Source organism: Neofelis nebulosa, chromosome 11 (assembly GCF_028018385.1).
Source record: "Neofelis nebulosa isolate mNeoNeb1 chromosome 11, mNeoNeb1.pri, whole genome shotgun sequence".
In the NCBI taxonomy this organism is placed as follows: domain Eukaryota; kingdom Metazoa; phylum Chordata; class Mammalia; order Carnivora; family Felidae; genus Neofelis; species Neofelis nebulosa.
Window position 1 is genome coordinate 35,979,736 of NC_080792.1, and position 24,308 is coordinate 36,004,043.

Below are 24,308 nucleotides of genomic sequence, written 5' to 3' on the forward strand. Positions count from 1 at the left end.
GCCTCAACCTCCCTCCTCTCTTCCTAAGCTGACACCTCCACCTTCCTATAGGGCCAGAGTTCTCTCCACCAGAGAGCCTTCCGGGGGTGCCAATGCCTACACAAGCTGCAGCTTCTCCAGGTTCCCAGGGCACACATCACCAGCACCTTTCACTCTACGCCTTGGTGGCCTCACGCCCTAGTGTGGTGGCTCTTGTCTGAGTCAACCTCTTTGCCTAAATCCATGAGCTCTCTGCAGAGGGCAAGTGACTCTCCAGGTCTCCAGCCTCCCCCCACTGACCTCTGCAGGTCTGGGCTGAGCAGTCACTCCACAGAGACACTTAGTGGTCTGGTCTCTGGAGAGACTTGAGCAGACCACAGCTCTCTTTTTAGCTTGTTCTCAACATAGCCTTGGAGAACCAGCTGCTTCTTGCCCTCCTAGGCCTTAGGCCAGGCCATCACCCAGCTCTCTGGCCATCTACCACCTTCTGCCTCTTGCCTTCACAAGCCCCGCTCTCCCCCAACAAGGCTGCTGCCCACACAATCCCATCACAGATTCTCCCACACAATTTGGATTGTTTTCTATTTTCTTGCATGTGGAACTCCTCAGGCCTGGAAGACATTTAACCATCTGTTGCCATTTGGTGTTCTGGGGCTTTTCACTTGGTACAGCTTTGGTGTCTCTAACTAGACAGTGGGTTCTTCCCAGTCCTGTCCTTTCTCTGCTGCTTCCAGGGGGAGACTGGAAGCATTCCGTGAATGCAAGAATGACTGTGTGGTGATGTCTCCAAGCCAAGCTCTGCAGCCCAGGGAGGCTAAACTGCTATGTGGATTCTAGATGGATTGTTCTCATCCCTGGCTTTGAACTTCTTCTGGAAGAGAGTCTGCCTGGGCCCCTGCAGCTCCCCATCCTTAGGACCTAGATGAATGAATACAGCATCACCCCCTCCTCCAAGTCAGATTATCCATAGGTATCTAGAAATTCCATTCTGAGCACCTACTGTGTGCTCATGCCTGTCAAGAGGGGTTGCAGAGGGTGAAGAGGGGCCAGATTACTGGGCTCCTGCCTTCCACCAGTTCCCAATCTAGATGGAGAGAGAAGACTCATAGGCAGGAGAGCCAAAGCAGGTCTCAGGGCGTGTGGCCACGGCCAGGGCTGCAGAATGTGGTTCAGTGGGTGCCAGAGAGAGGAGAGTGATGGTGGCTCCACTGAAGGGAAGCTGAACACAAAGAGGGTTTCCTCCTCCCTTGAGGGGGAGGAGCAAAGGGAAGTGAGGAGCGGGAGGCAATGGTAAGGCCTGCAAAACTACACCGTCTGAGCCAAGATCCCCACCACACAGGGCTTCCTGACATCCCTAAAGATGAATCAGCAACAAAATGTAAACCCCAAACACAGAGAGAAAATGAGAAGCAGTTGTTCCCAACTCCCTTTTCCATTTGCCGGCCTTCTCTCTCTCTCTCAGTGGATGGAATAATTGTGGCCATGAAGTGGCACTTGAAGAAAAAGTTTTAAATCTGTTTAAATGTCACAGTGAGTAATACTTTGCCCCCATCTTTCCCTAGTTACATTTCTCTTTGATGTTCTAAGGTTAAAAAAAAAAATTAGCTCAAGTCTTTCTAGAATATCAAGGGCAAGGATACCAGAGAGCCAACCTAGCCACATTCCTTACTATTTTCTTTGGGGTCCTGCTCCTTTATTACATTAGTTTGAGACACCTGTCCGTGTTGTTTTATCCCCAGTACTCTGCTGTGCCAAAACAGTGGGAGCCTAAGAGATCCAGCTCTGTGCCTTTAAGAGATCTATGCCTTGGCAGAAGCTGTTTCTGCCGCTGTTAATACAAGGTAGCTCAGTTATATGGGGCCTGGTGTCCTGGTGGCTTCTGTCCCAGCAGTGTGGGGAGAGGTAGGGCATTTTACCACATAGGTGCCAGAGAGCTGAGAGGTGAGGAATGTGTTACCCCCTAAGGGGAGACAGTCCAAATCCAAAATAAGCCATCCTCAGGTGGGGAGACAGGGGAGCATGAGGTACCTTCCCTAGGGAAGAAGGAGCTCTCCACAGCTTTGGGTCCACATGTGGAGAGAGACAGGGAGAGGGGGCTGTGGTGCAGGGGGCACAGATGCAGTCCTGGAGGGAGTTGATGCTATACCTTATGGCAGTATTTTTGCAGGTATCTGAAATAACCAGATGCCCCCTTCCATTAACAACTCCACTCTCCCACTCACTCCTGCCCAGGGACTGCTTTTATTTATGTATTGGCTATTATTATTAATAATAAGATGAATAATGAAACACCTGTGAATAATTTACTTGGACCTGGGCAGGGCTGGGGTGGGGGCAGGAAGAAGTGGAAGATAAACCACAGCTGCCCTCCCCTGTGCTGGCGCCTTCTTTCCCAGCCCCCACCCCCACCCCAGCTCACTTCCTTCTCTTCCCCCAGACCTAGCTTTGCTTTAAGGAGGTCGCAGGCAGGGAGAGAGAGAGAGAGAGAGAGAGACCTCAAGCAGGAATTACTCTCCTAAACTCCCGTTATGGCATAAAATACATCCCACTCCATTGTGATATCCTGGGAGGTAAGCACCACAAGATGATGTTAGAGGAGATATTTCGGACAAAGATACTGGCCTCTGCTGATGTGTCCTGAGGGGAAGGGGAGGAGGGGGGTCTCAGACTGGTGCACGCGTGCGTGCGCACGCGCGCACACACACACACACACAGCCAGAGTGTGGATACAAACGGTCTATGTGCACAGCCACACTGCACCCACACAAGCACTCACACACAGTCCTGATAAGACACAGGCACACACCTCCAAGCCACCAGCTCAAACCCTCTGTGTGCCTACTGGGGACATGCCACCTTATGACAGCACTTCATAGGCACACCACGCACACAGCTACCTTGCAGAGAGGCCCTATGTGTGAGTTTCTGTTCGATTCCATCAACTCGGGCGATTCTTAGGCCGTCCTATAACACTGGATAATGTAAGCCCAGAACCGAGTTATGAATCAACTATACTTACACACGATTCCATCAAGAAAAGACAGAAGAATCTTAAAATGAAAGGATGAAGTTCCACAGCTCTCAGAATTGTACTTGCTGTTTGGTCACTCGCCCTGGATCCTCAGGGAGAGGTGTCCCAGGTGGGCTTGGGGCCTGGGGCTGCGAACCTCGGGGCCTCCTCAGGCCTCCTCCTGGCGCTGGAGAGCTCGGCGTTGTGGTTGTACCAAACGGGCTTGGTCTCGGTATTCAGGCAGCTGGGGTCTCATTTCTTTAAATAAAATTGTAAACATATTGTCTAATAACATCATGTAATCCGAGGGTAAGAAAAGAGAAACCCAGGACACCCGAAGGGGGCCGGTGGGGGTCCGGCCAGAGTCAGGCCGGCAGCTTTGCCCCTGCAACTCGCAGGGGAGCAGGCGCGTTATTTTAATTTGCCCGGCTTCTGAAGCCATGGAGAAGAGGCTGCCCTGGAAAAGCAAATGTGGGAGAGGATGCGGGGCAGGTAAATATCATTAAAATGAAAATCTGCTCTCCCAACCCAAGTTCACCACCAGCATTCGCCCCCAGAGGCGGGGCTGCTTGGACCCGGCTCCCGCGCCGGCCACTCCCTCTCCTGCGCGGCCGAGGCTCTGGCCCCCGCGGGCCTGGTGGGGAACCCGGCAAAGTCGGGCTGGGCGGCCGGACCCTTGGCTCCAGCCCGCAGACGCGACTCCGAGCCTCGCACTTCTGGAGAGGGAGGCGCCGCCAACGAAGCCCGCGGGGGCAGCGCACGCCGCGCGAGTCTGGGTCCGGCCGCAGTTCGGATAGCGATTCGGGGGCTTTATTTCTTTGATGGTGAATTAAGGAAAAAATTTCAATTTGAACCGGTAACGCAGACGAGGGCCAAATCAAGCCGGTCCCTCGCGCTGGCTCAGCGACCCGGCACGGCACCCAGATCCCTGCCTCCTTCCACGGCGGGCGAGCCGGCCGAGACGCCCGGCTCCTACCTTCCTCCCGCCAGCCGCTTGCCGGACCAGCCGCCGCGCTTCCGGGCGGGGGAGGCCGTCCGGGACCGAAACACCCACCTCCAGCCTTCGCAGGCGGGCTGGGACGAGGATCGGGCCCCGGATCTCTACGCCCCGTCCCCCCCAGCGAGGCCCAACTGCTCCCCCAGTTCCGACCTCCCAGGTGGCTCGGGTGGCGGCAGATGCCGTGCGGGAGGGCGAAGATTTGGGGCTGCTCTGGCAGGTTGGGGATTCGAGGAGGAAAAAAGCAGGGAGACACGGAGAGAAAGAGAGCGCGCGCGAGAGAGCTCTTGTCTACAGATTTATCCACATAATATATATTTATGTAGCTTTTTTTCTCTCGACACTGATCAATGCGCACTCGGATCGCTGGGCGGACTCCCTCCAAGCCGACTCGCTTTTTCTAGTCTAAATAAATAAATAAATAAATAAATAAATAAATAAATAAAGGGAACCAGATGGGAGAAAAAAGCGCCCATTCCACCTCCGCCGCCGCCTTCGCCGCCGCCCCGCCCGCCATCCCTGCCTTTGCTTCGCCCGCCTGGCGCCCTAATAGAGCGCAGCTCGGTGGATAACGCCCCCCTACATACCCACACGAAAATGAAAATCAATGTTTTAAAAATACAAAAAGTTGCACCTGCTGCTATTACAAAAAGAACCCCCAAAAGGCAAAGAGGAGGCCAGCAGCCCCGTTCCTAACGGGCACCCGCTCCCCGCGGCCGCCGGGCCCGGAATCTCAGCGCCTCCCGAAGAGCCATGCGCCTGGCGCTATTTATAGCCGGGGGCTGTCTCGGACTGTACCACCGCCGCTCGCCGGGGCCGCCGACGGGGGAGGCGCGGCGGGGCCGGCGCCGCCCCACGCCGTCCTGCTCCCGGCCGCCGCCCGCCGCCGCGCGGGAGCCCCCCCGCGTCTCTCCCTCTCCGGGCCCCGCGTCCCCCCTCCTCCGCGCGCGCTCACTCGCCGCCCCCACCCCTGGTCTGACTCGGAACTTGAACCGGTCCAGCCTGTTTAAACGGAAAGGACAGAGATCCTGTCTGTTCAATGTAAAAAAAAAAAAAAAAAAAAAAAGAAAGAAAGAAAAAGAAAAAAAAGAGAAAAAGAAAAAAAAAAGAAAAGAAAAAGAAAGAAAAAAAAGAAAAGAAAAAGATCAGACCGCAAAAGAGAGAGAGAGAAAGAGAGAGAGGGAGAGAGAGGAGAGAGGGAGGGAGAGAGAGAGCGGGGAGAGGAGAGAGAGAGCGCGAGCGCGAGCGAGCGAGAGAAGAGAGGAGAAAGAGAGAGAGCAGAGAGCGAGAGGAGAGCGAGGTGTAGAGAAACCGAGGGGGAGAGAACCCGAGTGTGTGTATGCGTGTGCGTGTGTGAGCGCGAGCGAGCTTGCGAGGGAGAAGAGCGAGAGAGAGTGCGAGCGAGAAAGAATAAAAGGAAAGAAGATTTTCTCTATGTATATAAAGATGGCCACGTTAGCAAACGGACAGGCTGACAACGCGAGCCTCAGTACCAACGGGCTCGGCAGCAGCCCGGGCAGCGCCGGGCACATGAACGGATTAAGCCACAGCCCGGGGAACCCGTCGACCATTCCCATGAAGGACCACGATGCCATCAAGCTGTTCATTGGGCAGATCCCCCGCAACCTGGATGAGAAGGACCTCAAGCCCCTCTTCGAGGAGTTCGGCAAGATCTACGAGCTTACGGTTCTGAAGGACAGGTTCACAGGCATGCACAAAGGTGAGTGCACCTTTCCCTCCCAACTTTGCCGGGGAGAAGGAGCGGGCGGGCCGGCCGGCCGGCCGGCGACGGACGAGCGGGAGACGGCGCGAGAGGGAGCCTCGGGCGGACGCCGAGGAGGGAGGCGCTCGGGCAGCGGAGACCAGGACTGGGGTGCGTGGGGAGCTGTTCGCTGGGGCAAGGCTGGATTTTGGGCGAGGAGCTGATAGAAGCGGTGCGGTGGGGAGAGCAGCGGAAGCAGAATATGGAGAGAAAGAGAGGATCGAGGGGAAGCGGGGCTTGGATTTTTGGGTGCAGCGACTTGAAAGACTGGGACGGGGACAGCTGCACCGGCCGAGCCCGGGACGCTGAGCAGACTGGCGGGCGCTCAGCGGGCCAGGGACCGAGGGTGCTGTCCATCGCCGTGGTGCTGAAAATATTAAGAGATGGTCTCCTCCTTCTCCGCTCCGGGCCAGAGTAGCAGGAGCGCAGCCGTCTAAAAAGAAGAGAGGTGACAAATTCAGAGAGATATTTTTATTTCGCTATCAATTTAACAGTAAACTCTCCCTGTCGAGCTATGTGCCTCAATAATCCGGTTGTGGTGTGAGTGGTGGGGGAGGGGGTGTTTGATGTTTGAAGGAAGGAGGGACAAAACCTAAGGCAAGAATTATCAAGGAACCAGCCATCCCCTGGGTGGAGTGGGGGGTCAGGGAAGCTTGAATGATCCCCTTCTCAGGAAAGCGGAGCTTTGGGGGAAAAATCTGTGTGTGCAAGATATGCATTTTGAAGGGTGTAGCCTAAATTATCCCAAACTCACCATGCAGAGAGCTTATAGTACATTATTTCTCTCCCTTGAAGCAATCATTGCTAGTGAGTGCTTGGGGGAGGGGGAGACAGAATAATCAAAGAATTAAAACCCAGCAACTTTTTAGGAAAGTGGTCATGAGAAATGTCTGCAGCCTGCCTGTTTTCTCCTTGTTTTATTATCTTTAAGGCAGATCCCCAAACGTGTTCAGTTGTAGAACGTGTGTGGGTGGCTGGTGGGTGACGAAATTAGCCCAGTGCTCCGCTCCCTAACAGTAATGTATAGGATGTGCAGTGGGGATTAATCCGGGATGGAGCTGTGTGGGCAAGTTAAATGCTTTCTGAGAGAGATTGATCGTCAGGCAGGGAAGGAGCACCGAGCTAAGGAAGTTGTAAGGGATGTGTATGGACGTTCCGTTTTTAATAAACAGTAGTGTGGAGAGCCACTGAAGATGCTGTGTTAGAGCTGGTGGTTTTAAAGATGAAAACACACACACGCACACGCACACCCACCCACACACAGAGAGCAGCCTCATCCTTGGCCACAAATGGGCTATGAACAGAGCTGATCCTCCGGCACATTAGGTGCAGAGCGCAGAGCTGTCTGGCTCTCTAAGCAGCAGTGGTTTTCACTATCACAACCTCCCTCCCTCCTCCAGCCCTCCCTTCATCCGAATACTAAGCAGAGCTCCAAACTCTTCATAGTTGGAGTCCCAGAGAGCAGTTTTTATTGGCTTTAGCATCTTCCAGCTTGCCTGCTGAGGAGTAAATCTTAAAGTTAATGGCATGTTGAGTAGCACAAAAACACAGCAGAATGGAAATATACTGGGTTTGCTGGGGTGGGGTGAGGGTGGGGGCTGTAATGGAGAGACAAACCAACCTTTATCCAATATGGAGAAAATGTCTGTCTGATCAGAAGAGAGACTGGAAAGGTGAAATGGGGAGGCAGTCTTTGAAATAATATTTCTTTCCTTCCCCCCACCTCAAGTCAACCGTATCTTTATAGTTTTTCCCTTTCCAATCAAGCTCCCTAGAAGCTAATCAAGGTTTGTATCAAATCTTTGTCATTCTAATATGTCCCCAGATTTAAAAATAGTAATAATGAAAATTTAAAAAGCATAAATAGGGAAATCCTTTGCCCATCTTAATGATCAGTTCTTGTGATGATTTAAATTTTTAAAGTTAAAAAAAAATTTAGAACCCACCAGAGGCAAAAGACAGTTGTGAAGAGCTGAGCTTCTTAAGAGATCCGGGTTTGGAGCACTTTATTTACTTCTTTATTTCAAAGGAAGATAAACTTTAACAATATTCCTTGGTTTCTTCTCACGATCCCTTGCTGGTATCATCACTATGTTCTTGATGTTATTTGGACTCCCTTGTACTATAGCAAAGAAGTAGAATTATCATCATTTGCATCAGGAAGCCAGAGAAGGTTATATTATAGCTTTATCATATGTATCATATATATACTATATACACATATCTGGCCAGGATTTCTAGGACAAGCAAAACTTCTTTTTCTAAATAATTCTTCCCCTAAACTGGCTCAGTCAGTGGCAGGCAGGCCCGTTGGCTCCGGCATGCTTGGTGTCTCATTGTCGCAGCCCACCCTTCATAGCCTAAGCATATATATTTTTCCCTATGAAACTTCCTGCCTCTCTGTCCCTTGGATTTTTACAGGCAGGGTTGGGCCACAATGTCTCTAACAGTGCCTGGAAGCTCCAGGAGAGCTGAATAAATGAAGCATTCTCTGAGGTCTGGTTTATTCAGTCCTAGAAGAGTTTGAACTCCTCCTTCAGAGATACAGCCTGATTTATTAGCTAATCCTGATAAAATAAGCCTCTGGCCACCTTAAAAAATTACTCGCTTGCCATTGGTGATTAATTACTGTTAAGTCAAAAAGCATGATGAGGCTTGAAGAATGAGGGCTGCATTTGGCTTCTAGATTTTCCCTAACTCTAAATTGACAACATGAGGCTAAGGATAGAAACATGCCTTTGTTAAGCCTGGTTTCGGGGCATATTTGTGGCTCTTTCTTTCCCCTTCTTGAATTTTTAACTTCTAATGAATCATATTGGTATAAAATTGAGAGACATGACAGGATACTGGCCTCCAGTGTGGATGGCATATGCATGTTACTGGCAAAGAAAAAGAAAGAAAGAAAAAAGAAGAGAAAAAGAAAGAAAGAAGAGAAAAATAAGTAAAAATTAAATTAAATGCATGAGATTTTAGCTGGGTATCCATTTGTTTGCCACCTGCCATTTCAGGTAACTAAAGAAGGAAGGAGTTCTAAGGGTTAATGGAATACCTGCCATGCGTAGAGTGAACCTTAAAAGGCAATTACTCCAGTCAAATTGGGAGTCTGTGGAGGAGGGAGTGGGTGGGTGTTGTGGAGCAAACCCAGCCGTATCAGAGAAAGGCTGTTGGGCTGGGGAGGCAGCAAATAGCAGTTGTGGACTGGGGTAATTACTGTAAAGGTAAATCCACCCCCTGGAGACTAGAAAACACTTGGGCAGGGGTGGGGAAGATCTGGGTGCTAGGCAGAGAGAGAAAGGAAGAAAAAAAGCCCAGAATTACAATTCAAAGAAATAACACCCAAAGAAGAAAACCTAGTTCAATGCAAACTCTCCCGGCTAACTCAGTGTCTTCTTTTCTGCCCCCATTAGAAGCACTTTGAGAAAGATTGTTTTTTCTAGGCTCCAAAGAGAAAGACATTGTACTATTGATTAAAGAGGAGACAGGCAAACTCCCCAGATAGCAGCACAAGTGAGCTGAGGACCAATTTGGCCCCTTCCTATAGAATTTTTCTCCCTTGGGGAAGGGAAGAGGTCACCCACTAGTCTAATTCTTTCCTTCTCTCACTTTACATTTATTTCTCTTTTCTTCTTTTTATTTCCTGGAGAACAAACAGCAGTGATTGAAAATACATACACACGCATTCCCATGCCTGCTAACACACACACATACGCAGTCGGTGGATCACACATGAACAAGCCAGCAATCCATTCATAACTTTGGTCTTATCTAGCAGGATAGAAGGCAGCAAAGACTGAGTTACTGGGAGACATAAAGACTAGTGCTCTCTGGATAGCCATATTATAATGCATTATCTTTGAAGTCATTTAAGTCCAATTTAAGTGGTATTTAGTATAATATTTATGAATTAATGTAATCTAAACATAAGGCTGTCCCCAAAGGTTTAAACAGCCTTTACTACTGATGTGTGCTTGTTCCCAGAGCCTGCGATGCATTTTAATCTAAACAGCCAAGTCCATATCACAGTCCCTCTTGTTAACCAGTCAGAACAAATCTGTGCCTGGGTAACCACTCTGCATTGAGATTTCCCCCTACTGCGTGGAGGAAAACCTAGTCTACTGCCAGCCCCAGGGTGCTCCCAACCCAGGATCCACAGCTGCAGGGACTTCAGCCCCTCATACTTTCACACTACATCCAGAGGGATGGTGGGGACAGAGTAATAGAACCTTCTGTGGACTGAGCTCTGGAGAGTATTTCATTTAAAAATATACTCATCACCCGATACACAACCTCTCATTTCAGCGGTACCTGACAAGGAAGTACCTGAAGCCCCTTGATTTGGGGTGCAGCTGGGAGAAAGGGAAATAGCAAGTGTCATGATTGTTTTGGTGATTCTTGACTATCTTCATAAAACTGTGCCTTATATTTTCATTTAAGATGTAGCCATTTTCAGAACATCAAGTTTCCACCGCTTGACTTTAGCCGGGAGGGCTCCTTGTTTTTTTCCTTAGGTAGGTGAATTAAAGCCAGTGAGGCTCTATCTGATTTCTGTTTTCAAATGAGTCTAAGAGACAGTGAAGCTGAAGTATCAGCATGGGCATCAGCTCAATTCAGATGAACTTTTAAAAAAAATTTACTTTGAAAAATAAAAATTCAGTCTGTCCCGGGAAAGACACTCATAGAATGACTGGGCACACACCTATAGTTTTTAAAAGAAAGATTTGCCTTGTGAGAAAGAGGTATGGAAAATGAGATAAGAAAAACATTAAAAAAAATTTCACTAAAGAAAATAAGCAATAGTAATCATTGCAAAACTAAAGTAAACCAAAGTAACAGCCCCCATAAAAAAATCTCAAATCCCAGATGTTTGTAAGTATTCTATTTAGGAGCAAAGAAAAACATTATTGGGAAATATTTGATTTATTGAAGAGACTGGTGGTTATTTGCTGCTTTACATAATTTTATTTATCTTTTGAAGAGACTTCTTCAGAATCAACGCACAGATAATATGCACATGTGCACGTATATGTATCCATGTACAAGCATGACTAAGCGCATCCCACACATATGGGAGTCAGGGCTGGCCTAGATTCCACTTCAATTCAACAGGGAGATGTTAACACTCTTTTCCCCCCTCAGCTTTAATGGGAATTCTAGATTGGGTTGAAAGAACCCCCTTGGCTTACTTCCACTCTCTCCACCTGTTCCAGTTGGCTGAATGTTTGTGGCTTCTCAAACACAAAACAAAAGAAAACAAAAAGAAAGGCTTTTCTTGAGTAAAGTCACAGCTTGAAAACAACCCAGAGGAACACAATTACAAAAAGGTATGCCATAGATGTGTGCCCCCAAAATGTAGGCATATTGTAAAGTTGTGAGTGTGTTTTCGAAGAGCTAGTTTCCAGAGGCACTCCTGATGCCCAGTGATCATGCCACACTCCGGGGACTTGACTATGGCCATCCTTCTCACTATTATTAGCATGATAATCCTCATTATTATTATTTACATACCAGGATGGGAGAGGGGCTTCTAAGTGATGCCTGAGAAGATACTTAACTGAGAAAACAGCTGGTCTCACTTGCCTCGGATGCTTTTGGGGGAAATGTGGCACAGCTCACACCTTTCACATCATCACAAGGTAGTCTGTTTCCAAACTGACCCAGGAAGGATCTCTTCGAAGGGGACTTGCAGAGGGCAGGCTATAGAAGAGAGGGAGAAGTCATAGAAAATGAGGCCCAAAATCATTAGCAGAGCAAAAGGGAAACTGAAAGTCGTAGGGCCCAGATGCCAGCCGGAAGCTGGGAGTGCTGGTTGACAGTGGCTGAAGCGCAATGTTTCTGAACTTGGAAGGGAAATCCCATGTGACATGCAGAGGGAAGTGCTAGAGGGTGTGAAAATCTGTGTGCATCTGTGGATCACCGAGGGTTGGGGGAGGGAAGATGCCACAGCCCATGTGGGTGTTGGTGTGAGCATGTGTGTGTGAACTTCTGTTTACATGTGTGTATGTATGTGTGCGTGTGTGCGTCCAGGGAAAAGATGATAAATGCAAATGGAATGATGTTAGGGGTAGGTTCATCTTGCAAGGCAGTATGCGTGATCAGGGAGATGGTTGATGGAGAAAAGGAGAGAAGGTGGAGAGAACAACACCGTCCGTCCTTGTGCTTACATACATGCTGCACCTCGGAACTCCTAGCTTGGATTTTATCCATGATCTAAGTGCCAGTGTGGTGGTGTGCTCTTGTTTATCTGCCTCATATCCCCACCCAAAAGTCCAGGTTTAAAAGAAGGTTCCATCTCCCCCCGACTCATCATCCTTCTGATGCTTGCCTGCTTCTGCTCACCTATGGACTCATTGTAGAAATGACCTTCTATCTGTGATCTGAGTAGCCAGCCACAGAACCCAGCTCTCTGCAGAGATAATTCCCTCCACTCACTGTATTTCCTATGTCACCTGCTGCCCCCTGGCAACTGCTTTTTTTTTCTCTTGTAGTGTTCACACACACACACACACACACACACACACACACACACAGGACTTGATCAAGGCAGTCAAGCTAGCCCCTCCTAGCAGAGTGCTGCATTTTCCCTCCATGCAAGGAGGGTGTGGCAGGGACCAGGACGCCTTCCTTTTGGTGTCTCCACAACTAGAGAAGCAAGTTCATCACCTCTACCTTTGCCTTCTTAAATGCACAGACTCTCCAAGAATCACAAAAAGTGTCTAATCCTCGTCTAATCCTACCTAAATAGCCTAGGGGAGGGGAACAGAGCCCCCCAACTTAGTTGTAACCCTCTGGCTATCAGTCTTCATCTCCCTCTTTTCCTTCTTCTCCTTGCCATTAAGACATCCTTACAAACTGCAAGGTGGGGCCTAAAGAGAAAAATCCAAGTTCCACCTGGCAACATAGAGTGCGGTTCGAAATGCCAGGACAAAAAGACAATGATAAGGGTAGAAATGATGACAGAGGAATTTCCAGAGTTGTTGTGCCTGCCCTAGGGGCTTCCTTGTCCCTACTCATCCTGTTCCCAGTAGCCCCTGGATGGGTATAAAGCCTGAGACTCAGCCTTGCAGGAACCAACTAGGAAGCCAGGTGGGCAGCCCCAGGGTAACTGTCCTCCTTTCCAAGTCCCTTTGGAAGTAGAAGGGGGTGTTTTCTAGACCATATGCTCACAGGCCTTCTCCCCTTTTACTTGCTCCATATTTGGTTTCTCTTATCCTCCCTTGTATCTCCCCTCCAGCATTAGCTGACCGAAGCTCTCAAACTGAGCGATCCCCAGCAGCTCAGCTCAGGAACAAATCCTACGTGGCCATCTGCAAGATGTAAATAAATGGGTGCCCTCATGGAGACAGACGTAGTTCTGGCTCTGTGAGGACAGAACAGCCAAAAATATTGATCAAAGCTCAGGGAAAAAAATTGATAATGAGCTGGCCTCCAACAAGAGTTTAATTGACAGAGACTTCCGAAGGCCGGCTCTGGACAGCGCATAAACTGACCGCAATGTTACTTTATTGCAAACACTCTGCTTTAATTAATTATCACCTTTGTTAAAAGCAGCTCCAGATCAAAGGTTTCTAGATACTTAACAGATCTTACTAACAAAGCCCCCTGTGAATTAGGCTATCCCAGGGCTCTCCAGTGAGGCTAGTGAGTTTCCTTCCCATTTTCTTCCCTCTTAGCTGTTGCCTTCTTCCTCTTTGTTAAAATGAATGGTTCTTGCTGCACAGCCTCTGTGTCCTAGGACAGGGATTTTGAGGGGTGTTGTCTGCAGAGGGCAGGGGGCTGCCATTCTGCAGCTGTTTCTAAAATTACACAACTGAGACTAGGTTCACCTTCACATTTATCTGGCTGAAATGGGGAGTGTCAACAGAAGAAAAAGGAATTCATGGAAATGCAAAAGGTGTGTGTGTGTGTGTGTGTGTGTGTGTGTGTGTGTGCGTGCGTGTGTGTGAGCGCGTGCGCGTGCACATGCACAAGCGACGATGTGCACATCCACATAAATATTACAGGATCGATGCATTTCACATCCGCTGCTCACACCTCTTAACTTCTCCCTCCTGTCTCTTGAGCACCTGTGCTACTGTCGTATTTCACTCTGAGAAATGCTCGCAGCTGAAGCGTGCATAGATGATGCTGTATCGAACCAAGCCATTGTTTGGATTTGGTTGTGGAGTCTGGGTGCCCGTTGAAGGATTGTCCTTGCCTGGAGTAGGTGGTGCCTAAAGAATTCACTTCTCAAGATAGGATGGGAACCTCACTCTCCAGAGTCCCCAAAACCTACAAACTGACAGGTGACTTACTTGAAAGCAACCCTTGGAGTCGTTCTAGGCAAATTTGAATGCCATACGTGGCTGTTTGTTCATTATTCTAATTTAATGATGCAGTCACACCTAATTAATCCATGTCTGGTTTATTCATACACTATGTCTGAGGATCCAAAAGATCTCTCTAGCTAGCCAGCTTCCCTTTACAGGGGCATGTGAGGGGCTCCCCTGACAAGTGAGCGTGTCAGAGTCCAAACAGGAACAGATTACTGTAGACTGATCTGATAGAGGCACTGTCCCTGACACCACTGTCCATGCAGGTAGAAGTAACAGCAATCATAGACAGACGTAGCAATGAGATCTGTGTGCCTGTCGTGACACACATGAGCACACAAACCATGCGTTCTACCACAGAACCCTTCTGATGGGCAAGGGGCCACACTCCCAACGCGTAATAAATAACAAGGTGTGTCAAGCATTCCTCTGATCAGGAGTTTCAACACAGAAGGTTGAGAGGCCGAACTGAGTCAGACTCCTCTCTCTGCCTTAAGAAAGTGGATCCTGACCCATTGCTGCCACTGCTCAGATAAAGAGACTGAGGCTGGAAGCAGCATGCCCCTAAAGTCAAGCCTGCAGCAAAGCCTTCAGCACACCTCCCCGTGCTGGTTCTGGCCAGACTGCTTGCAGCGAGTGTTGCCTCTTGCCTGGCAGGTACATTGAGAGAATGAGGCATCAACCTAATAATATCCTTATAAAGCCAAGCCTCCTGCGCAAGTCCTAGGAGACAAGAGGCATCCAAAGATCAAACACTACATCACAGTGTATTTGTAGGAACTCTCTGATTCTGCTACCTCCCTATAATGCTCTAATTGACTATTTGATCAGCTCTAAAAGGGCCAGTGTTCAAGACAGACTCACACACACATTCATACACACACTTACGTGCATATTCACACATGTGCATGCACACATATATATACTCATCGCACAAGCACATGCATGCAGACTTTTTCTTGCACTCATTGCCGTACCCACACCGGCTCATCTAACAAGGGTAGATTCTCACAGGAGATGCTTGAAGGTGAGTGAAAAGCACACACCTAAGATTGTACATGCCCTTCCAGTAATGGGCTTATCAATAGCTCTTAAAGAAATGTGACAGCCAGCCCAGAGTGATTCAGTTGTGTGGACAAAGGTCAGCATATAGATATCCATTATTAATAATATCAATATCTTGGTTGACCAATATAACCAGAAACTGTATCATGTCACTGCTGATGGGTGAGGCTGGGAGGGCTCTGCGGCAGCAGCAGGAAATTATACCCATGTAAAATTAATCATATTGACTGGTTCTAAGAATATACGGAGAGGTGAGGATGTTGGTAGTGCTTGCCATGGTGGGAGAGGGGGACCTTGTTCCCAGAGGCTTCATGGTCTTGAACTCCTGGAAGGAGCCCAGGGGGAATGGAGGTGTCCCTGGGTGACCGATGAGAACACTCTCCCTCATCCGGCCTCTGCTTTCCAGCGGGGTGAGGCGGAGGAGAGGTGTTCTCTGAACAGGAAAAGAAAGAAATAGGATCCCCTAACCATTATCCACCCAACATATCCATATCTTTCTGTCAAATCAATACTTGGCTTGGCTTTGTCTCACCGGATGAGGCACAGAGAGCATCCTTGCACCCGCTGTGTGAAGAAGTCTATCTCCAAGGGGTGTCATGAGCCTGAAGCAATATCCCCAGTTATGTGGTGGGATACCGGCCCCGGGAGTTGTCAGTGTGCACTATGCAACTTCGAGTTCCCAGGAAAAAAGGCATCCAAACAAATCAGTCACCAAGATTGGGTTCTTGGGACCAGCAGAGCCAGGGACTCAGAGTCTGGTGGGGTCAACGGTGTTCTGGACTTTGGAAAGCCATTGCTCCCTAAAGCTCACCTCCAGTCACAATGAGTGGGAAGGAAGGGGGAAGCCATTGCATCCTTGGCCTTGGGATTCCCTTCAAGTATGCCCCTGACCCCTCATCCCCTTGCCTGCCAGAGCCCCATCTCGGGATGTCCTTGATCTTCCTTGGCAGCCCTGGGCAACATCTGGAAGGGAGGAGAGGAAAGGAGAAAATCCCAGTGGCTGGGGCCTCCTGAGAGAGGAAGAAAGGGAACAGGGCTGGCAGGGAAAGCCCAATAAGCTTTTGGATCATTCCTCTTCTCTGTTCCCAGAGCCTGTGGAGGCAGCTGGAAGGGAGCCTGCCTTAGAGGCCAGGCCCATGGTTAGTTCGTGATAGACGATAGGAGATGGACCTTGAAAAGATGGCTTTGACTGTAAAGGAGGGTGAGGAAGTGGCTTCCTTGGCTGGAATGGGAGATGCAGGTTCTAAGGACTGGATACACCCCTTCCTATAGGGAATTTGGAGCCTCAGCCAACAAGCCACGTCTATCCTCCTCTGACCTGCCTCCCCTTCCCTGGCTATAGACACACTCAGACTTCTGACACCCAGCCCTCCGGCCAAGGGCTTTGGCTGGTCTCTGTGCTCCTCCCCATTGCTAAGGGCCCAGCTTTCCTAGCAGAGGCGCGGCCCCCAGACCACCCAGGTCAGCACCCAGATGTCCAGACTTGTTTCCAACACGGCCCAGGCTGGGTGCAGCCACAGCGGGAGCATGATGAGGACAGGTCCCGGAGCCCGAGCTCGTCCTCTGTCCACGGTGCCGCATCCCTTCCGGACCCAAGACCTGGATCTAAGGAGCTCTAGAAGAACAGCAAAGAGCCCAGAAGCCAGGCCCCTCCTCTAGACCCTTCCCCTACCTACTGTGAGTGCGGGAATGCTCCCCTCTCCACCAGCGGCTGCCTGCCATCTGACGGCGAGAGGGAGAACTTCCTGCTCTCCAGCGAGGGGCTCCTGACGAGGAAGCGGCTGCTCCTGTCACTGCCAGGCTCCCCATGGAGGAGCTGCAGGGCAAACCCGTACCTCGCCCCTCTCCTGGCACCTCACAGGGTGAGGGTGGGCCGCTCCTCTTGCGCATGGGAGCCCCCTGCTCCAGTGGGCGGCTTGAGACCCTGGGCCAGGCCCTTCACTGGGCCTGGGCCTGGGCCTGGGGCAGCAGCAAAACAGCCACCCAAAATGAGACAGGAGACTCAGAAAATCCAGAAAGTATTGTAGTTTCAACATGAATGTGAAGTTTGCTCCATTTCAAAACAAAATACTTAGTTTAAAGTTTAGTATGGGTTTTATTCTTCATTCCATACATTGGGCACCAGAATCTTTTCCATACTTAGGACTGTAACAGGTCCAAATCCAAATCACTCTATCCCTCAACTTTTGCAAATGCCCCCACAGGACACACACACACACAGGCCTGCACACTCAACCCTGTGCCTGATGAAGTAGACCTGGGTGGAGGACCCGTCAACTAGGCGTCCACTGGCCCACGGGCCACCCAGGTCCAGTGGAGGCTGGGACCTCAGTCACGTTGGTCACGAGAGTGAGAGAGATACAGAGCAGAACAGAGGTACTGGCTTATGTCCACATATCATTTTTTTCCCCAATAAAAAAAATCTTTTTTATTGAAAAATAAGACCTTCTTTACACTTGTCTTAATTATTTCAATAAGTAAACTATTAGATTTATTTTAGAGTCAATTTTACTTTAGAGTCCATTCTGTTGTCATTGTGTTGAGCAAGTTTGAAAATCCACTGGAATGAGAAGGAAAGGGTGAGGCCCAGGACTGCGCAGCTGAGTGGGTCCCTAAAGAGAGGAGGGGGTGCGAATTACAGGGTGGTGTCTCAGTGCAGAGAAAGCCTGCCCTTTGGCTGCAATGAGTGGTCACTTGGCAGATGGGGGTTGTGATAGCAGAGGGGAGGAGAGGGAAGGGGAGCGTGGGGGAGCAGAACCCCAGGCCACACCCAAGGACCTGGAGCCCAGGGGGGCAGCCAGACTCCTACTCCTTTTGGCGTAAGACCCCTATCTGCCCCTCACAGTGTCCCCCATGGCCTTAGTTCGTTTCTCAAGTTTCTCTGCAAGCATTCATTAACCCTGAACGTTCTGAACTGTCTCAGCTGAGCCAGTGCTTAAAAGTCTGGCCCACGGCAGTAGCCATGTAGCAAGGAGGAGAGGGTCCCCAAAGCCAGACGATGCAAGAGGAGGAGCCTGCTGGGGCAAGAGCAGTGGTGTCATCCACCCAACTGCAGTTGGTCTCTGTGACACCCCCCAAATATCTCCCCATGGGGCAGAGGCAGGCTCCTGTAACGTGTAAGGCATTCCAGTCTGGTGGGGACACACACCATGTCCCCCACTGGGAAGCCCTTGGTCTCATGGGGCAGATACAGGCCTCCCTCTAGGAGGCACAGATTAACATGCAACTCAGGGACTCTGAAAGTCGAGCCCTCTCCTTGGAAGGTGGGGACCCACCCTCACCACCACCAAGTAACCGGGCGTGACAGAGGACGGCAAATCCACAAAGAAGAAAGTACCCAATACAAATGTCCTGTGCAGGAGCCCCCCAAAAAGAAGTAATCAGATAAGAGTACAGGCTTCCTGCCCAGGGGAGCTTGATCCTGGGTGCCCAGGTGACAAGAGGATGGCAGAAACCAAGGCTGGCACACGGGAATAAGACAGAGGGGGGAGGCTGGATTGCAGACGGGCCCCATTGCTTTGCTTCATTTTGTTCCGTGACGTTTTGTTTCTGTCCCACTGCAGCTAAGTCTCATTCTCAGGCCAGTGGACAAAGGACTTTCTCACTTTAAATAAATCTGGACCCACCACCAATCTGGCTGAGGGAGAAGCAGTGGGGATCAGGAGCAGATGAAGAGGTGACAGTCCTGGCCCAGGAAGTTAGTGACACCCACAGAACGTGCAAGGGCTGGCCTCACCTGCCTTGAGGCTGCAGTGTCCTTCAGCTGTCCCAACAACAGCCCACTTGGGCTGAGAAATTACTCACAGAATATTTAAACCTGTGGCCATGTCAGGAAACCATGGGGCGCCTGGGTGGCTCAGTCGGTTAAGTGGCCGACTTCGGCTCAGGTCATGATCTCACGGTCTGTGCGTTCGAGCCCCGCGTCGGGCTCTGTGCTGACAGCTCAGAGCCTGGAGACTGTTTCAGATTCTGTGTCTCCCTCTCTCTGACCCTCCCCTGTTCATGCTCTGTCTCTCTCTGTCTCAAAAATAAATAAACATTAAAAAAAAATTAAAAAAAAAAAACAAACCTGTGGCCATGTTCCCTCTCACCAAGGCAAGCAGCTAGATTGTCCCCCAGGCTCACTTGGCTGAATGTCCCAGAGATAAACTATGGGGTTCTGGAAGGTAGAATCTTCTCCTGCCCTCCACCTTTCTTCTGTGCCTACCCCTAGCATGGCTGGAAGCAGCCAGGCAGGGAGGCGGGGAATAAAGTCAGGGAGCAATGTTTCCTGGGGTGACAATGGTCTCGCAGTTGGAGGCATCTTGGTAGATCCCAGGAAGAACTGCTTCCAGTGTGGTTGAGGGTTCCAGGACCTCGGTGCAGCCCATTTACTGCAGGGGAGCAATCAGGGTGCCTCTCCATCCCCGGGAGAGAAATCCAGCCCAGAGGAGCAGGAATAATGAGGTGGCCTTTGGGGCCCCAGACGCAGGAGTGTTGTAGCCGAATTTTTAGGGGAGGCAAACTCTCCTCTTATAGACCTTGACTCCTGGCATCTTCCTGACTCCAGGGGTGGGGGGTCTCAGAGGGAGAGCAGAACTGGACTTGGTCGTGGGGCTGAAGTAAGTGCACGACTCCGCTCCTGACAGGGATGTGGAAGCCTCCTCTACTCTCTCCTCTAACACCCCCAGGCCACACACCCCAAGCCCCAGTGCTCCCAGGCCTTCCTGCCTTCCTGGGATAAGGGCTCCCAACCCAAACTGACCTCCTTTCCCCATCCTTTCCAAGTCCTGCCCCCTGCTGATCTGACAAATCAAACTGGGCAGATGTGTCCCTGGTGGCTAATGGACATTAATGTGTTACCATCTCCGGTGACATGTGCCTCGTGGAGGGACCTTTTAAAGCCTGGTCTGTAACCATAAGAAACATCTCTACTGGGGGGATCTGGGCACAGGCCAGGCTAGAGGGAGTCACCATGAGGCTGGGAGGCCCCTGGCTACTCAGAAGGGCATGGGCCTGCTTGGCTTAAAGCTGCATCGCCAGGGGATGTTGCAGGGCAAGGGGCACCCAGGGAGCCGAAGGGGTGGTCACCCTGCTCATTCCCTACCCAGGGGCTGCCTCGACAAAGGTCTAATCAAATATTAAACATGGTCCGTAAACTTAAACCATTGTCATAGCTGAGTGTGAGGCTCTCCCCAAGAACAGCCCAGCTCGAGGACATACATTTCTATCTAGTTTTGCCTGGGTGCTGGGGTGAGGGCATCTTCATTCATGCCCCGTTGGAGGCAGGAAAAAGGGGAGACAGACGGGGACCATGGCAGGGAGTAAGGCTCATGGCTTTCCTCCTCCCTTCTGTTATTCATTTCCTCTGATTTTTATCTAATCTCTCCTGATTGTTCTGGTGAAACTTAATAGACAAAGTGAATTTTTATTACATCATCAATATAATCTCCAGCTAATCAGCAGACACAGGGGCCACCGCCAGCCCTATAGCTCCTCATCTGGCTTCACAAATAGTAGCAACAATCACCGCCTAGCGCTACTCGTACACCTCCTCCTGAGAGGACCCTCCCCCTGCTGCTCCCTTTCCCCAGACCTATGCCTAGAGTTTCTGCTTTCTCAGGCCCCCCCACCCCCGCCCCTGCCCAGTGGGCCCCATCGCTGGCCATAGAGATTTCTTCCCTCTTCCTACTTTTCATTTTCTCCCTCCCAGCTTTAGTGGTTATAATCACAAATCTGGGGCTGGTGTTTCGAATGCCAAAATAGCCTAATGTCAACTGATTCTGATCCTACTTTTCTCCGTGCAAGGAATATGATATGTCATAAGATATTATGTAATCCTATGGATTACGGCACATGCCATGAAACAAATTAAGTCATAGGTTACACTGTACCTATGTAACCTAGGTACCAACATGTTTGGGCCATTTAAAGTCAAATCGTGCATCTTATATACCGTATCATAGATGCTAAATTGTATATTTCGTTTATATTATAGTATGCCTTCCATTTATATAGCATTTAACCAGTAAAGTGCTTTCTTTTCTATTACCACTTTTGTACCCCTATGGCAGCCAGGTATAGCTGATACCTTTTTTATGAAAAAAAAAGATGGAAAAGGAATCACGAAGGAAAATTACAATCTGGTCAAATCCTGCCAGGATACAGCCGAGCAGCTTAGGCTCAGAACCAGTGCTGGCAAGGCGGGGAAGGGGGCACGGGCGAATCAGAGGGGGCAGAGACCTGGCGGCAGACCAGCTAGGCAGACTCCTGAGGCCCTTGTCTAAAAGGCAAGCATAATTTAAGAAATGACTGGTTTGGGGCTCTTCCCCCTCATGCCTGCCCAAAGTTAAATGTGAAACTGAGTGTATCCCCTTCCGAGACATCACCTCAAGATACTGGGCTCATTCAGTAGCATGGGGCCATCTTTTCCCTTATTCTTCAGGGAGCCAGGCCACACTGCTCTATAGCGGTTTTGACTTAAGAAACCAGCAAGCATCACTTAGGGTCAAAATCTTGTAAGTAAAGTGGGTGATGAGGCTGAGGAATCTGACTTTGGGCCTCCACTCCATTGACTTTTCGGGGGAAAAGAAACCTGCTTCTGCAAGGAGATCAGAGCCAGCTGTGGGAATGACCAGCCACCGTTCCTGAAGGCAGGCCCGAAATTTCTGTGCAAAAGGCCAGTTCTACAGATCTATTCAGACAATGGCCTGCGCGCACCTAGGGGCCATGGGCGGGCCTCTCTGATTTTGGCCTGACCGTTCAAGAGAGGCCTCCGTCATCGCAGGGACCCCCGGAAGTGGCAACTCTTAGTGCTCTGCATGCTGCCGGCTGCAGAGGTGGCTGGTACACCAAGGACGTGCTGCACCCGGAGCTGGACCCCTGGGTCCCTGCCCCACCCTGCCTCCTCACTCAGCGTCTCAGCTTCCTCTTCTCCTAAATCACTGCAATGACACTTGCTCATCCCATCTCTTAGGGTCACTGTGTGGATGGAATGAGCTGAGATGAGGGAAAATGTGGTGAAAAAGTTAAAAATCTCTGGGGTCACTGTCATGTGTTAAGTGCCAGCACCCCCATCAGACCACAGGGAGCTCTGACAGTCCTGGTGTCTTAGAAATAGGACAACAGGATGACATCAGGGCTCAAGGGTGGACGGGAGGGAGTACTGACCAAGCACCTACTACACGGCACACACACAGGGCTCTCGCTTATTTTATCTCATCAAATCCTCGTGACAAAACTGCGACAGAGATGTCACTGTGCCCGTTTGAATGCCAAGGGAACAGAAGCTCTAAGGGCAGTAACTCAACCCAGGTTATGTGCTAGGGAGATGCAGAGACACAGGATTTGTTCCCAAATTTGTTGTGTTTCCAAGCCCACCACGTTTCCATGGTTGCAGCTCCCTTTACAGAAGTAAATAACAATCATCTCTTACATCTCCTTCCTTTTACAGATGGGGAAACTGAGGCCCTGAGACATGACAGACTGAGGTTTTTTTTAAACCCTTCCACGTTGCCTCTATGGCTCTGAAAACACACACACACGCACGTACACATTTCAGAGGTAACTGAAACGCCCTCTACAGATGCACATATACACAGACACATATAGATACACTCACAAATAAATACACACTCGTAGACACACATAGGAGCACACTCATGTATGGACGTTCACAGAGATACCCATATACACAAACACATACACTCTCAAAAACACAGATAATACAAATGCACACACAGATTTCACAGACAGAGACATATAGAAACATACGAACACACACATCGGCATACAGAGATACACACACAAACATAGATGCACATACTCTCATAGACATGCACACACTCACACACCACTCTGTAATAAGGCTGAATTAACCACAGACACAATTTTGCTATATAACTCCAGCAGGAGAAGTAAAACCAGCTGGTTTAGAGAAAAGGAGCGGGGTTGGGGGGGCAGGGGGACAAGGGTCCTGCTTGGAGTCAGAGAGTAGGCACACTGGGCCCCTCAACTCACCTTTCAGCCCCAGGCCAAAGGCCAAAAGTCCTCTCACTCACACCTGTGTGGCCCAGGAAGCCCGTAAAGGCCAAGGCCAAATTCTCATTAGACATCAACAAATGCACAGAAGGCATTTGCTAAGAATGCTCTGTGCATTCTCCCCTCTGCATCAACCCACACGATCCTTGCCAAATTTCTGCTCATCTGACCAAGACCAAAGGCAGGTTCTGGAGGAATTAGGGGCAGGCCTTCCAAGGGCCACCTAGTCCCATGCATTGGCTGTGGCCAGGCCTGTGAGCAGAAGAGGTGCCTCAGGAAAAGGAAAGAGTAACCGGGAAGAGAGGAGCGTTGTAGGTTTACAGCCAGTCTGTCCCGGACGCGGGTGCACAGGCTGCCTTGCCTTGTGGCTCAGAGCGAGGGCTGATGTCTGCACACCAAATCCTCTGGTGTCCACCCGAGCCTGCTCTCAGCCTGCAGGACTCCTGTCATCCATGGGGTTACACTTGGCTCAGGCTTGGCACAGAAAGTGGCCCTGTACAGCTGTGCTAGGAGAACACACACACACACACACACGGTGAGAAAAGGGTTAGTGGTGGCAGGTAGCTCAGCAGAGAATGGGAAACCCATGGTTTTCTTTCCTTTAGAATAAAATCCTGAGGATCTGGGAATGAATTCACTAAATTTTCACCACTGGCAGGATGAACAGACCATTTGGAAGGTGAAGCTTTCTCGGGACGAGAGGCAAGCCAGCTTTGCCATGCACAGACTTGCGCCATACGTCCTGGGTTCACTATGGGTTGCCATCGGAGGCAGTGGATGTGTTTTTCCCTACCCCCACCCCCACCCCCGTGTACATGCTATGCTGACAGGCTGTGAGGAGTGAGGCTGGCACCTCTGGGGAACAGTGGCAGAGAGAGGGCTGTGAGTGACCACGGTGTGGATTGTGCTTCAGGCGTGTGGTGTGTCTGTTAGAGGCATGCCGTGTGCTTGCACGTTGTCTCCTTATGTTTTGCATGTAGGCTGTGTCTTGTGAGTTTCTTGTGTGTGTGTGTGTGTGTGTGTGTGTGTGTGTGGTGCTGTGTGGTTCATATGCATGTGTCAGGGGTAGGAGAGCTGTGTGTCCTGCCCTGGTTCTAGAAAAAAAGGGAGGATGCGGGTAGGACTCTCTCACCGTACCGCCAAGAATGCAAAACTCCCTCATTCTGG

At 50.1% G+C, this 24,308-nt stretch overlaps 1 protein-coding gene and 1 long non-coding RNA gene across 51 annotated transcripts in view; one reads left to right on the top strand and one right to left on the bottom strand.

The window, feature by feature from the left end:
* Nucleotides 1-4,271: 4,271 nt before the first annotated feature.
* LOC131490175 (uncharacterized) lies at nucleotides 4,272-5,058 on the bottom strand. Its single transcript, XR_009250978.1, has 2 exons — nucleotides 4,621-5,058; nucleotides 4,272-4,391 (listed from the first exon to the last, which is right to left on the bottom strand). It is a non-coding gene; the product is annotated as an uncharacterized LOC131490175 (long non-coding RNA).
* A 237-nt stretch (nucleotides 5,059-5,295) lies between these two features.
* Nucleotides 5,296-24,308, top strand: part of CELF4 (CUGBP Elav-like family member 4) — a 299,094-nt gene continuing 280,081 nt past the window's right edge. For all 50 annotated transcript variants that reach the window (XM_058692264.1, XM_058692254.1, XM_058692255.1 and 47 more), the window contains exon 1: nucleotides 5,296-5,706. In XM_058692264.1, coding sequence (XP_058548247.1) covers nucleotides 5,421-5,706 — 286 coding nt within the window. In that variant the 5' untranslated portion in view covers nucleotides 5,296-5,420. The remainder of the gene's footprint in view (nucleotides 5,707-24,308) is intronic.